General features: G+C 33.8%; 1 protein-coding gene across 3 annotated transcripts in view; it reads right to left on the reverse strand.

Moving 5' to 3' along the window:
• The window catches only part of LOC100743377, a 173,743-nt gene that overhangs the window by 102,608 nt on the left and 57,222 nt on the right, over positions 1-13,913 (reverse strand). For all 3 annotated transcript variants that reach the window (XM_012384591.3, XM_033320305.1, XM_033320306.1), the window contains one exon: positions 1,539-1,681. In XM_012384591.3, coding sequence (XP_012240014.1) covers positions 1,539-1,681 — 143 coding nt within the window. The remainder of the gene's footprint in view (positions 1-1,538; positions 1,682-13,913) is intronic.

Raw genomic sequence — 13,913 nt, forward strand, 5'->3', positions numbered from 1 at the left:
GATACTCCATTCCGGATATTTTATACGTCTTTGTATACTGCATTCTGTTCTATAGGGCATATCGATATTCCATTTTAGATATTTTATACATTTTTATATGCTATATACATTGTGCGCATTTTTATCTTCAAATTTATCCTACATGCATAAAAATTCACAGTTTAGTGATCACTATCGATAAACCTTTGGTTTAGCTCAGATATACAAAATTTCGGACGATGGGATTTTTAACCTTGCTGTATTTTTTGTGTCACTTTCAACAAATTGTTATCAGCAATTTTTTTATGTTCGAAGAAAATAGGACAGAATCGTTACCAACAAACTTAATTTTTCACATAATTCACTTTCATGCTAAAGTTTTTCTTACAACAGTGAAAATTCTTCTTCCTACCAAAAGTGAAATTAACACGTAAAAATTGTGTACAACGTTTGCATGGCTCGGTCTTAAAATCACATATTTCACGGTAAAATTGTTAGAAGAGAGAAAACTGTTCAAAACATAGAATACGTTTAATTGTATCAAAAATGGAAACTTTAATTGCAAATCCTCTGATGGAATTTGGCCCACTTTTTGTTCTGTTCCATTTTGTTGTTTACCCGAATTTTGCAATCTGGCTGCCTGCGCATCACAGTTAATCTAGTTTAGTGCCCGGTGCATATGACATTTCTGCATCACGGAGTTATTCGAAACTTCTACAAACTCCGTAGTACATACTGGCTTGATACTTTGGTCACCGAGTATCATATTCGAAATTAAGCGACTAATTCAATTACCAGACCGTTGTTTGCGTCATTTGCCCAACAATTTCACAGTCAGTCAATAAAACAACGAAGCGAACAACAGATGCTTCTCGGTTCCACACCACGAGATATTTCTAACGATTGTTGTATGAATGTTTTCAGACGTGCGTATAATTAGTGGGTGAAATCTCTTAATTAGCAGAAAATTAATATTTGAGATAAGAGACGGTAGATGTTAAAATGCATTACCGTGAATATTTTCTTGAATTCAAAGCTTAATTCAAAGCTTCTATGTAAATTCAAATTGTTTGATTTCCCGAAAAATTAAAATACCCACGACGTAAATATTGTTTTTCAACGTATCTACAATTCCAGATAGAAAATTATTATCTTCTACTTGAAAGAAAAAAAAGAAGAAATTTGCATGACAACATTTTATTTCTGGATTTCAAATGTTTTACTGATGGTGGAAAAATTATTTGTCTGTGAAAATTACAAAATCATACGATCAAATTTTACGCAGGTTTAATCACAATGCTTCGTACAAAAACTTTTTATGAAAATTATAAATCTGCATGATAAAATCTTATTATATACTTTAAAGAAAAAACTTAAAAATTCTTTCTTTCAAGAATGGAAATTAGTTGATAAAACTCGATAGCAATTTTTCCTCAGATGAAACTTGCACTGTTCCGGGGAAAAGTGGGCCAGATATACCGTAGATTTAACGATGAAAAAATTGGATTGAGGGATGAGACTGACGCACCGTACGGAATAAAAAATCGAACTCAAATTACCTTGGGTGCTTCTTGCTACGACCAACTCAACCAGACCACGTGCCTTCTGAAGAATCGAGATTGCCTGTTCATGAGAGATGTTCGAGTCTAGTGGTTGTCCATCTATCGCCAATATCTGATCTCCCTCTACCAGTCGGCCATCACTGGAACAGAGCAGTTTAAGGTTTAATGAGAGAAATCGTCTGAATTGCTCGATCAATTTCAAGCTGTCAAAAAATGCTCCCATATTATACTTTTATATTAAAAGCACGAGCTTTGTCATTTCTTTTTAATTCTTTTAAGGTTTACCTTGTATCTTTCAAACATTTCTTGATCAACTATCAAATCATTTTTAATAGAAATGAAAGAACATGTACAAAAATAAGGGATTCTTTAAGGAAAAAAAGAAATTACTATGTCTAGAAGAGTTTGAGCGTGAAAGTGACGAGAATTAACTGGTCTCCTTCAGTTGAAAAGTTTATATTGTTATCTGAAGAAAATCAGATGTTACCTACTACTGTTCGATGCTTGTAATTACTATAATTGTCTTAATACGTGGAAATAAATAAAGCAAGCTACGTTAAACAATACGAAAAATATAATAGGAAGAATAATAATCTTTCTGCTTAAACGTAAATCTTTATAATTTTATGACTTGCTGACTCATAATGTTATTAACTTTAAAAAGTAATATTATAAAATAATACTATAAAAGACATATACAATTTATAATAACTTAATTATAAAATAATATATTTGTACGATTCGTACAGGTTACAACCTAACTGTAATTTGATAAATAATAGTGAAGGAAATAAATTTCACAGGACGATAAGACAAAATCCAATAAAACGCATAATGGTTTATCGGAATATCGAAGATTTTATCAAACGAAGTTATTGCGATGCTTTCGAGGAATGCAAAGGAACCATATGTCGCATCAGAAGCGCTTAATATTACGCTCAGCGTCCGGTTTTCTACTAAACGGAATTTCATCGAACCGATTCGCTAATACATTCCCAGAGCCATTAGATTCTATTAACCGGACTAATTGAGATGGTCACGGTTAAACCTGCCGCATTTACATACCATTTCTCTGCAGCTGCGACGCAAATTGATTGTGATCATCGTTCGTTAAAACGCGTTCCGATTAAAAGCCAATTAGAACGTGAAGAATTGTACACTTCACGAGGAAATATTATTCAAAGCACGCAGAAACCTCATTAACGATTATAACAGATAAAAAGTGAGAATTTATTATTATATTTCACAAGCGTAATTAAAATCACCTAATATCGACATAATTCCTCAAAATTCAATGCAATTACAATCTTATATCTATAATTTTCTACATTACACATATCATGTTCTAAGGGGTAGAAATCTTAATACAATAGGCCTAAATCATAACCACGTATTTTATAAAATACGTATAAGGGTTTACACGTTCGATCTTTCAAATCGAAATTATAATTCTAAACTACGAAGAATAAATCAAATTCAATTCCCAAGTCGAACTTCGATCGAATTCAACTTCGTCATTCCGTTTCATTCTGCATGATGTTACCTCTGCATTCGTCTCTATTCATTCTAGGTCTAAAATTAATTAGTGTTACAAAACGAAAGATAACACCATTCCTGCGTAGATCACCTTTCCGCTTGAAACAGATGGATAAAACGAAGGACGACGTTGTAAAGAAAAGGAAAGGGGGAAAAAACGTTTAGATAACAGAATGTTTGAACAGTGAAGGATTCCGATAACAGTGATTCCACTGTGTCTCGTCTGTCACGCGGTCGGTCGCAATCTGTCACGAAATCTGAAGTTCAAAAGCGAAAATCAACATGACAAGACAGACCGTCAGGTGATCCCCGACAGTATACGAGCCGTAAGTTTTTTGGAACTTGTCCAGCTAGTATGGCGCCTCTGTTCACGCAGGTGTGCCTCCGTTAACGATTTCCTCTACTTCGGAAATATTTTCAACAGATTCTCGTTCCAACAAATTCCCCGCTCCGATTGCCAGGATTTTAACCTTTTTTTTGCAATGGATAAATAACGATAGACGTTTAACTTTTTTATTAAATAATAGCGAATATAATAGAAATTATATCAAGAAATTAAATGTGATGGACACAAACAAAAGTAGAAAAATATTTAATCTTATCGCGGACGATTAATGAGACTCTTATTATAATATTCAATATACGAATCTTGTATTATCTATGGTTCCGAACGAACTAGATGGCGAGTCTTAAACCTTGTAATGATCTCGTAATGAATTTTTTAACCTACATTTTGGAACACTATTATAGTTACACAAATAGCAAGATGATAGACGTTGATCGACGTTTCATGTTTTCAGATGCTCATCGATACTATTTACTTTACGATACACGAAAGCTCACAATCGTCGTAACGATGGTTTGACGTGTAACGAATTTATAAAAATTTCACGCGCCTCAACAGTCGAAATAGTTGCGAAAAAAAAAAAGATTCAAAGATATATATTCACGTTCAAGAACGGCACGTTACGAAGCTTCTCCTGATTTTCCTATTCTTTGAATCCTTTTTTCCAATCCAAGTTTCTTCTGTACGTACTGTTCGTTCTCATAAGCTCACGTTGATGCCGTAGAATGGAAACGAGCTCATTAAACAAGAATAATGATCCCATTTGAGGAAAATCCAACGAAACGTCATTATCCACGTTCATCGATCCATCGATAAACGGGTCGAGAGTATTCTCTCGCAAGGGGTAGAAGCTTCGCCCTGGTAAAGGGTATTTAGTGGGCCGGATGGCGGTTGCGTTACCTAATTTCCGGCAAAGCGAATTTCACTGGCTCTGCTAACGACACGGTGTGTCACGATCACGCTAACCCATGGCCTGAATTTTCATGGATCAAAGGAGCGCCGATCCGTGACACGATTCGCGCTGTGTTTCGGATTTCATGCCTGCCACACTCGCTTTGGGATGTTTCCCGTGTACACCTGTTATATCGTTGAATCTCTCTTGTCAATTTCAGATTGCCAAGGAAAATTATGTTTAACCTTGCCATTGTGTTCTCCAGCCGTACCCTGCTGCTTTAACAAAGCGCCTGTTCCTGAAGGTTTGTTTCACCCAAGGGAATCTCTTTTGCCTTTGATAAAAATTGTCAAAGAATTTATCTTGCTATCGTGAGTGTACTGAAAATGAAATAACTCCGGTTTGAAAAGTATTAGAGGGGAATCTATGTTTCAATATTGTGTAAATTCTTGATAAAATTCTTATAGGGTTTGCAAGATATTATTGAGAGAATTCTTGTAGCTTTGAGAAGCATTGTTGGAGGTGTCTTTTTGAATTTTAAAATAAGCAGGTTTCACAATATTATGCCAAATAGTCGTCAAACATTTTGTCTTTAAAATCTTTTCTAATATCGAGTCGCGTGTAAAATACGCTAGAAAATACTTCCAAATACCAAAATTATCGTATAACAGTAATTAAACATTCTTGTCTAATCAATATTTCTCCATTAATAGATAAGTGAGTTTACTGAATAGATACAGCCGAAAAAATATGTATCCTTTATTTTTATTTCTTAACAAATATTACTTTCGTCCCAAGAATCTCCTCTAAGATCGAATCAAACCACAAAATATCTCACCAGAGACTCAGCACTCAGTAGCATTTCCAATTACCAAGATTATCACATCGTAGTAATTAGTGTCGACGAAAATAAAAAAGATCGGTACCACGATATTTCAATTTCGTATCGCAAGTGCCGAGAGAGGCCTGACATTTGTTACTGTGAGAACCTTCCCTGTGACCTAAGAATAGTGCTCGCAATGCGGCATACAGGAAGGAGAAGAGGAAAAAGTGATACGCTACCCTAAGCTTCTTCGGCCGCGACTCGTAAATTATAAATGGCAAGAATATTGCGAGACAGGTTTCCTCGGCCACGGAGGGTGCTTTCAACAGTATAGCATACAGAAACGACGAGTGAGCCCGCTGACAGAACACAACGTGGTTCCACCGATGGTAGCAGGAGGATCACGTTAGAATTTTAAGATCGCCGCCAAACATACCCTGTCAAGACTACAACACGTGTCAGCAAGTTTACGAAACGAACGAAACATCTGTTATATCTGAATATTTTCGACATGCACGTTGATTCTTGCTGTGTTGCACGATGCAGGAATCGAAAATGTTGAACAGCGTTGGTATACTGCAAGCAAATGTTCACCCTTAATTTCTTTTTTTAGATTTATACAAAGAATTTGTATTTTTATTGAGACAAACGCTCAAACGTTTGGATAATGCAAAACGAATAACGCGTAATATAATAGAGACGTTAAAAATAAATAAAGGAATATATTTTGAAGAACTTTCGAAACTTTTAAATTATTTCTTAGAATTCTGTTTGATTTATAAATTTTCTCAACGATGCTTGAAATATAAAAAATTCCGAGGAATAAACACTAAATTTCTTCAATGAATAAATTAACTATTTAGATCGACTGAAAATTACAATAAATCGAACGGGATTATACCATATACCAAAGTTCGATATGCCGATTTTGTTTTCTCTGTTAGCAATTTCCATAATTGCAATTGCACGTGAATTTTATGACAGCGTAAATATAACTCGTGCAAGTTTCAAAGAATAAATCAATAATTGTACATTTTGCTGTGCAATATCACTGTGGAAACCCAATTACGTTACGCTGACATCGATGAGAATTCAACGAGCTCCAACGACGTGATTGATTTAAACCAATCCCAATGTTTTTCGAGAGGTAACAATGCGTTCGATGATTAAACCTCGCCTTTCTTCTGCTCCCAGCAAAATTGATGATCAAGACGGAAGCCATCCCTGGCGAACAGTTTGAACGAAAGTTTCATCGACTTTTTCTATCGATCTCATTATTTAAATCGATACAATCGGTTTCATGTTCTTATCAATACTTTTGTCTAATTATTGATATAAAAAGTTAGATATTCTGCGTATAAAAAATGTAGGAAAAGATAAAGAATACTATGACTAAATAAATATTCTGTAATTCCTGTAAAATATTAATTAAAATAAAATAACTATATATTCTACATGTGAAATAAATATAGAATAACTATACAGAAAAATTGTTTTACTTATTAAGTATTATAGGAAATATTATACTTTAAGTATACTCTGCCATATACATTCTGTGTATTTTTGCAGCTTCAAATCTGCCGTAAATACATAAAAATCCGCAGTCCAGTAATGATATGACTTTCGTTTAAAAAACAAGGAATTTTGTCTGCAAAGAAGCCGAATCGCCTTGAAATCAACAATGCTACTACCAGCAAGTAAAAATTTCACCGATCACGAGACCGTTTACCTTGAAACAGTTGCCCGCTGAGAAATTTCGTCCCGTCACGAACGACAATGGAAACATTTGGAATGGTCAAGTTAAATGGGCCACTCTATATAACCAGAACTTGTACCCCAAACTAGCCAACACTTCTATGGCAATTCAATTATGCATTCGTCGTACTTCAAGCGAGATATCATCGCGAACAGACGGCACGAGACATGTGTAATCATTCATAAGTTAACTAGTCAACGCTCTAACCTAATCCAAATATAACCATTGATTATTGACTATGAATTTGACACGCTGATACGTTACGCGTTTTGATTATGCTTATCGTAAAAAAACCTGAGAATTGTACTAAGCAATCTATGACCAAATGTTCCAGAGAAAGAATAAAAGGTATGAGTAACGAAATTTCGAAGTTGAAAACATAATTCTCCGACACTTATGTATGCATTTAATAAATAATATTTAATAAAATACTGTTATATAATGCTGTTGTGAATTCCCACGTAGCTTAGAATTCCTCTTCAGAAATAACTCACTCTTTTTTTTTTTTTTTTTTGCTAGAATTCTTCTCTTCATACCACTGCAATGCTTTTTTTCTTCTTTTTCTATTCTCTCGTGCTTTTTCTTTTTATTCTAATGGTATAGCATTCTTTCTTATGGTATCTATTGTTTGGTATTCTATTGATACTGCAAGTTGACTTTTCAATTTCTTTGTTACTCTTTTTGCTGCTAGAGTTCCTTTCCTAATACCATTACACATTTTTCTATCGCTCCTTTTGTTTTTCCCTTTTATTTTTCTCGTCATTCTCTCTATTGGCAGAATTCCTTGTACAGTGCTATTTCGCTGCTATTTTTTATTAGTAGAATTCCTTGTACAGTGCCATTGCGCTGCTTTTTTTCATTACTAGAATTCCTTCTCTAGTACCCAAATATCGTTGCTTTTTATTGCTCTAGCTTCTTGTTCCTTAGAAGACGCTGGGTTTCTCTTGATGCTAGAATTCCCTCTGGAATCTGCTCTCAAGATAGAAATGCTTCCCGAATGTACACATTTTTCTACGTCTCAATCCCATCACGGGAAAGCGCTGGAGGCTACTCAAGTGATAAATTATTTCCTCCACTGATTCATGATGGACACTGTCAACACTGCTTGTGTCAACCTTGAACTTGCAAAAATGTCACAGCTTATCGTCAAGGACAATTTTGAAGAAACTGAACATTTTAATAACTGTGGTCACAGAGGATAAAAGTCATTGACGAGTAAAAGATAGGGTAGTATGGAAGACCAATTTTTATGTTTACTGGAAATTTTTCTTTTTCCATGCAGAATCCTGTATTTTTACCCTTTTAAATCTTTTAATAAACTTTCAATAATTAATAATAATTTCGATACATAATTTCTGCAAAAAGATATTAAGATGTCTCAAAGTTATTAAAATGAATTAATATAATTTAAAAATTACTATATTGAGATTAATCATTGTACAGTAATATGTATATTTTTTTGTATTAGGTTGTCCGAAAAGTTTCTTTCGTTTCATAAGGTAATAATAGGTGAACAACAATTTCTGTTTTATATTATTTTATTGAATTAGGTGTGATCCGTTTCGTTCTATTTCCATTATTACGTTCGTGCATAATTCAATAAACTAACATAAAACAAAAAACATTGTGCGTCTATTATTTCCTTATAAAACGAAAGAAACATTTCGGACAACCTAATATCATTAATGTAATAAGACGTAGAAAAAATTGGGGAAGAATGTCTAGAAATTTCTATAATATCTAATCACGTGTGCGAATTTTTATTTCCATTCCAAATCTTCCTTCATCAGTGTAATCCATTTTAATTAAAAATTCTTTAGAATGAAATCCGATGTAAAAGGTTTGTGCAAACGTTTGCGATATCGATTTGCCAGAGCACACCTGATATTAGAGAACTTTTCCAATTTAAAGTGCTTCTATTCAAAAATTATCTGAAAACCCACTCTGTCTATAACAAAAAAAAAAAAAAAAAAAAAAAAAAAAAAAAAAAAACGAAACAGAAAATTACGTACTCCAGCAAAATTATGTACTGCGTCGTCAGAAAGAAAATAACATTGTCACGAGAAAGTGACATAAAAACAAAACAAATTATTCCACAGAAATTCCAGGATGTATTCGTGACGCTCGTAATAAATCACACTATGCAAACTCCATAAATTTTCTTGACAACAATATTTTTCGAATCGTAAAGTTCCATTCTTAATACATTGAGTTTCGAGAGAATGAAATGCCATTTCTCTTACCAGTATAAGTAGCAAAACACGAATTATACTTTCCAGAGACAACGTGGCTCAATAGTCTGACAGGATGATCCATCAACGTCCATAATTCAATATGGCAACATAATGTGCCGCTTATAGTGATATCAAACCATGAATCGTCTGCCCTTAATCCTTCCAGAAGCGACACTGTTCCTTCGACGAATATCGTTTTTCCGATAAATCACCCTCGTGAACCTTGTTTCACATCCGGCCACCCTTTCTGATCCAAGTCTCTGAACAAGTTTGCAGAATAATATAATACGTACATAATACGCACATAAATGCGTATTTTGCTGTTGATGAAATATAGAATATTAGAAACCTTTGTCTTCCAATGAAGCGTTTATCTTAATAAACATTTCCATTTCTATGGCATCAAATTTTTCTGCTCGCATAAAAGTATCAATAAATGATACGAAATTCAGTATAACTGCTTGAATCTAATTAATCGATATACAAATGTTGCAATAAATACAATAGTGTGAAATATCTTTTGTAGCTACGATAGCCTTAACAATTCCAGAGCTACGAAGCTTTAAATCATAGAATTCGAGAGCTTCAAAATTCCAAATGTTAGATTTTGAAAGCATCGAATCTCGGATTTAAGAATCTCAAGATTTCGAAATATGACGCTTCGACATTCGAGAGATTTCGAGCAATTTTTAATCTTACAACCAGGAAGCTCTGAAATCCTTTACCTTAAAGTTCAAGTCCTTTGAACACCCAAATCTTGAATAAAATGTACAACTTTCACTGCCATATTATCAAATTTCTGTAATTTCTGTGCTATTAGATGATACAAAATTTAATATACTCTGATATATTGTTCATCGTTGGATAAACAACACTTGGAAGGAATTCCGATGCGATTGATTATTTCTAATAGATCAACTACGATCATTCATCGAACCATCTGTAAATAAAATCACATAGCCTGAGTATGGCGTTTCAAATAATCCGAACGATGAACAATACTTCCGAACATCTTCAAATAGATACCTGCGCGCAAAAATCTATTGCGTCTAATATACAATCGCATCTTAACAATAAACCTCTATAAGCTATTTTCTGCGCATGACAAACTGAACTTGCAAGCTGTTTCTTCTAAAACAAAGCGTCAGAACAGAGGAAATCGTCGATAGAAGTCGTGTGTACAATTCAGCCAAGCATAAACACTTCACTGGCATGGATGCACAAGTGAGGATTGGCTATACATAGGTGAGAATCGTTGATGCCAGTTCTCGTTTCTTGTCCCACGACTATAGATTAGAGTGTTTAAGTTGCTAAGCTCTACCACCGTGCTACACCGATTAAGGATCAACCACCTCTCGTAGTGAAATCTGGTAATTGGCATCCAGTTTTTTATAGATTGATCTTTACGTTGTTTAACATTTACGCTGTTTCGACATTGTCTAATTAATCGTGAGAAACGATGTCGAGCTGAGAACTACTCTAACAGAGTTTCAACCTACAGACCAAAATTGCAAAATTCTTTTAGGAGTCTTTTGCTGATTTAAATTGGACTGGCAACTCGTCGAGAAACGCCATAAGCTGTCGCAATAACGTCGTAAGATGTGTGCATCTTAGTTTTAATTAATTATAAAATAGATAAATACACTTACTTTTAATTTTGTAAAGATCTATGGAGTCGTTCTATGGGACGATGGGGGGATGGATGTTGCATAGTATTTTTCTTTTAAATTTCTGATAATCCATTTAAGCATTGTGCAGGTGATAAATGGTGATATATGTTGCGTAGTGTACACTTGCTTTTAATTTTGTAAAGATCCATGTAACCGTTCTGGGAGATTGATGGCGCGTGGTGTATGCTCACTTTCAAGTTTTAGATTTAAGTATTAGTTTTAACCCTCGGTTTAGACAGCCAACATCGCGTGTGTCTTATCTTTAATTATCTTAGTAAATTGTTACTATTATTACAATATACTTAGTAAATTGTCAATAACGTGCTGGGTGCCGAGAGATAACGAGCGTCGTGGGATGCGTGTGTTTAGTTTTAATTAATCTTCAGATAAATACAGCGACTTCCAAAACTGTTGCAAAACCCTTTGAAACCGAATAACTTTCCTAAAATTAGACCAAATTGTCTTGGGTCTTCTTTTTCTTTTTGAGAAGTCAGACAGATTATTTGACTAAATTACATATAAAACAAATGTTTGAAAAAAATTGCAACTGGTCGAAATAGAGAAGAAAAATGTAAAAGTCATATTTTTCAATTTTTTTTTTTCATCTGGCCTTGCAACGAAGATTTACAGAACACATTTTGAACATTTCTTTCTGTTATACAAATGTTGAATATTTTATTGACACTGGTGGATGCGGAAACAAGCTACGGACATCGAAATATGTAGATTTAAGATCGGAAGTCGTGAAAACGTAGCCAGTAAGTCTACGATTTAATGTACCTTAGGTTAGTATCTATCTAGTGTCTATCTTTAGCTTATCTTTATACCTTTAAGTTGGTTTTAGTTGTAAGACTAAGTTCATTTTAGGCCCCATTGTTGGACGTCAAGGGACAACGAGGAACTTATCTTTTGTTTCGAGTCTTAGTTTTAAACCTTAGTCTTAAGTCTTGAGTTTAGGTCTTAACCTTAAGTCGCGTCATTAGTTTTAAGCTTGAGTTTCTATATATTAGGTTGTCCCAGAAGTTTCTTTCGTTTTATAAGGAAATAATAGATGCACGATATTTTTCACATTATTTTATTCAATTATGTATGATCATAATAATAGAGATAAAACAAAATGAACTATACATAATTCAATAAAATAATATTTGACAAAAAATGTTGTGCATCTATCACTTCCTTGTAAAATGAAAGAAACTTTTGGGACAACCGAGTATTTGTGAAGATCGATGTATTTGACCGATGTATTCATTCACAAAAGCAAGTTTTTGGCGACGCTTTTGCTCTTTTCGTTGGCCTTTTGCTCTTTCCATTACGCGTAATTTGTCTGTTCGAGCTACCATTAAATTGTATTGTAAGTTTCTAAAGCAAAAGTACGTGAAAGTATAAAGTTTAATACTTCGCTTCCGATTACAGAATAGTGTTCTCTGTTCTATTTGTAACTTCATACAAGACTTTAGTTCGAATTCAAATAGCTATATTGAATCGATAACATCGCATGTGATAGAGAAATAGTAAATGAGTCAGATGACCCCCGAACGAAAATGCATTGAATGTCACATCTATTCTGTTCTTAATCAATGTTTAGATCTATGTTTTACATACAATAAATTATCTTCTACTTCCGTCAGTATGCAATGAACTAGATATATATTTAAGAAAAATTACTTCAAAGGTATACGAGTTTCTATTGTTCGATAAACTGAATAAAATATCTCAGCCGTAACTTAAAGAAACATTTCAAACGAAACCTTCCGCGTTTCTTACTTCTGTTTCATTTCTTTTGCATTATTCCATTTCGCTTTAACGACGGATTTTAAATTACGCGCCAATTTAATGCAATGTTTATCTACGAAAACGAAGAATAGTAAAAGATGTTATTTCAAAAATAATAGACACATAGAGACTAAGTAAAAAGATCTAAAATACCATTTAAATGAAACTTTCAAAGTAGACTAGCCTCTTTACGGTTTCCACTTTACTCACCTTGCATTTCTTTTATTTTCTTTTCAAACTGCGCGCCAATTTAATTCACTATTTACGTTAAGAGAACAGACGATGTTAAAAAAGAAAGTTATCCAAAGGAAATGTGAGATTCTACGGTTCGACAGACTGAATAAAGATTGCCAGTTACCATTTTAACCTCTCAAATTAAATTACACTTTTATGTCTCTCTACTTCTTTATTTCCATTTCGAAATGCGCGCCAATTTAATTCTCTGCTGCACGTTCGCTAAACGAATTAAAAACATTTATTTTCAACGTATTCGTGCTATCATTATTAAACGAACTGAATAGAAATCCCAATTCTTGTTTGTTATTTAGTTTGTTGATAAATGTGTCAGAGCATTATACTAACTTCCTTTCGTACATTCTTCTTAACTAAAACGCTTCTGTCCTTAAATATACCGAACTACCGTGACTCGTTATGGCTTATATTACGTAAGTTATACACTTTAGCACAAAAATTGTCTGATGAATGAAACTGATCATTTCGATACAAGAGATGAAGCACCTGATCATTTATATTCGTCACTTTTGCTACAACAATGAAGAATATTTACATATATATATAATCAGCATCTGCACCAAAAACTTTTGGCTAAAGACCTGTAGAAAAATGAATCATGGAAAACTAGTTATATAGATTTGCAAATATTAACGCAAAGTAATATTGGATAAATAATACTTTGTTTCTAAACTAATGAACAGCGCACGATAGTCATCAAGGTGGAGCAATTTGTACTGGATTAGACGTAAAGTTGCACACGGTCGATATCGTTTAGAGGCGTGCTCAATTGGTTTACGTTGCCGGTTTGGAAATGATTAGTATGAAACTGATCACGGAAATAATTAATCCTGCCGCAGTACGATCTACCGCATTCCTGGAGCGCGGTTACGCGTGTGCGTCGACCTATCAAACCGAATTGATTCTGTTGCTATAGCCACTCGTTAATCGAGATCGATGAACTGTACCCCCTTAATGATCGTAATTTGACTCTGTAGCTATATAGAGAATATCCACTTTTCTACAAATTTTACTCGGCCAATTTTTATCCATTGAATCGTATAATATTTTAAAAATGTATTTTCCTCTGAGAAAATTAAACGTGTAA

This window comes from Bombus impatiens, unplaced genomic scaffold, assembly GCF_000188095.3.
Source record: "Bombus impatiens unplaced genomic scaffold, BIMP_2.2 scf_0264, whole genome shotgun sequence".
Lineage (NCBI taxonomy): Eukaryota > Metazoa > Arthropoda > Insecta > Hymenoptera > Apidae > Bombus > Bombus impatiens.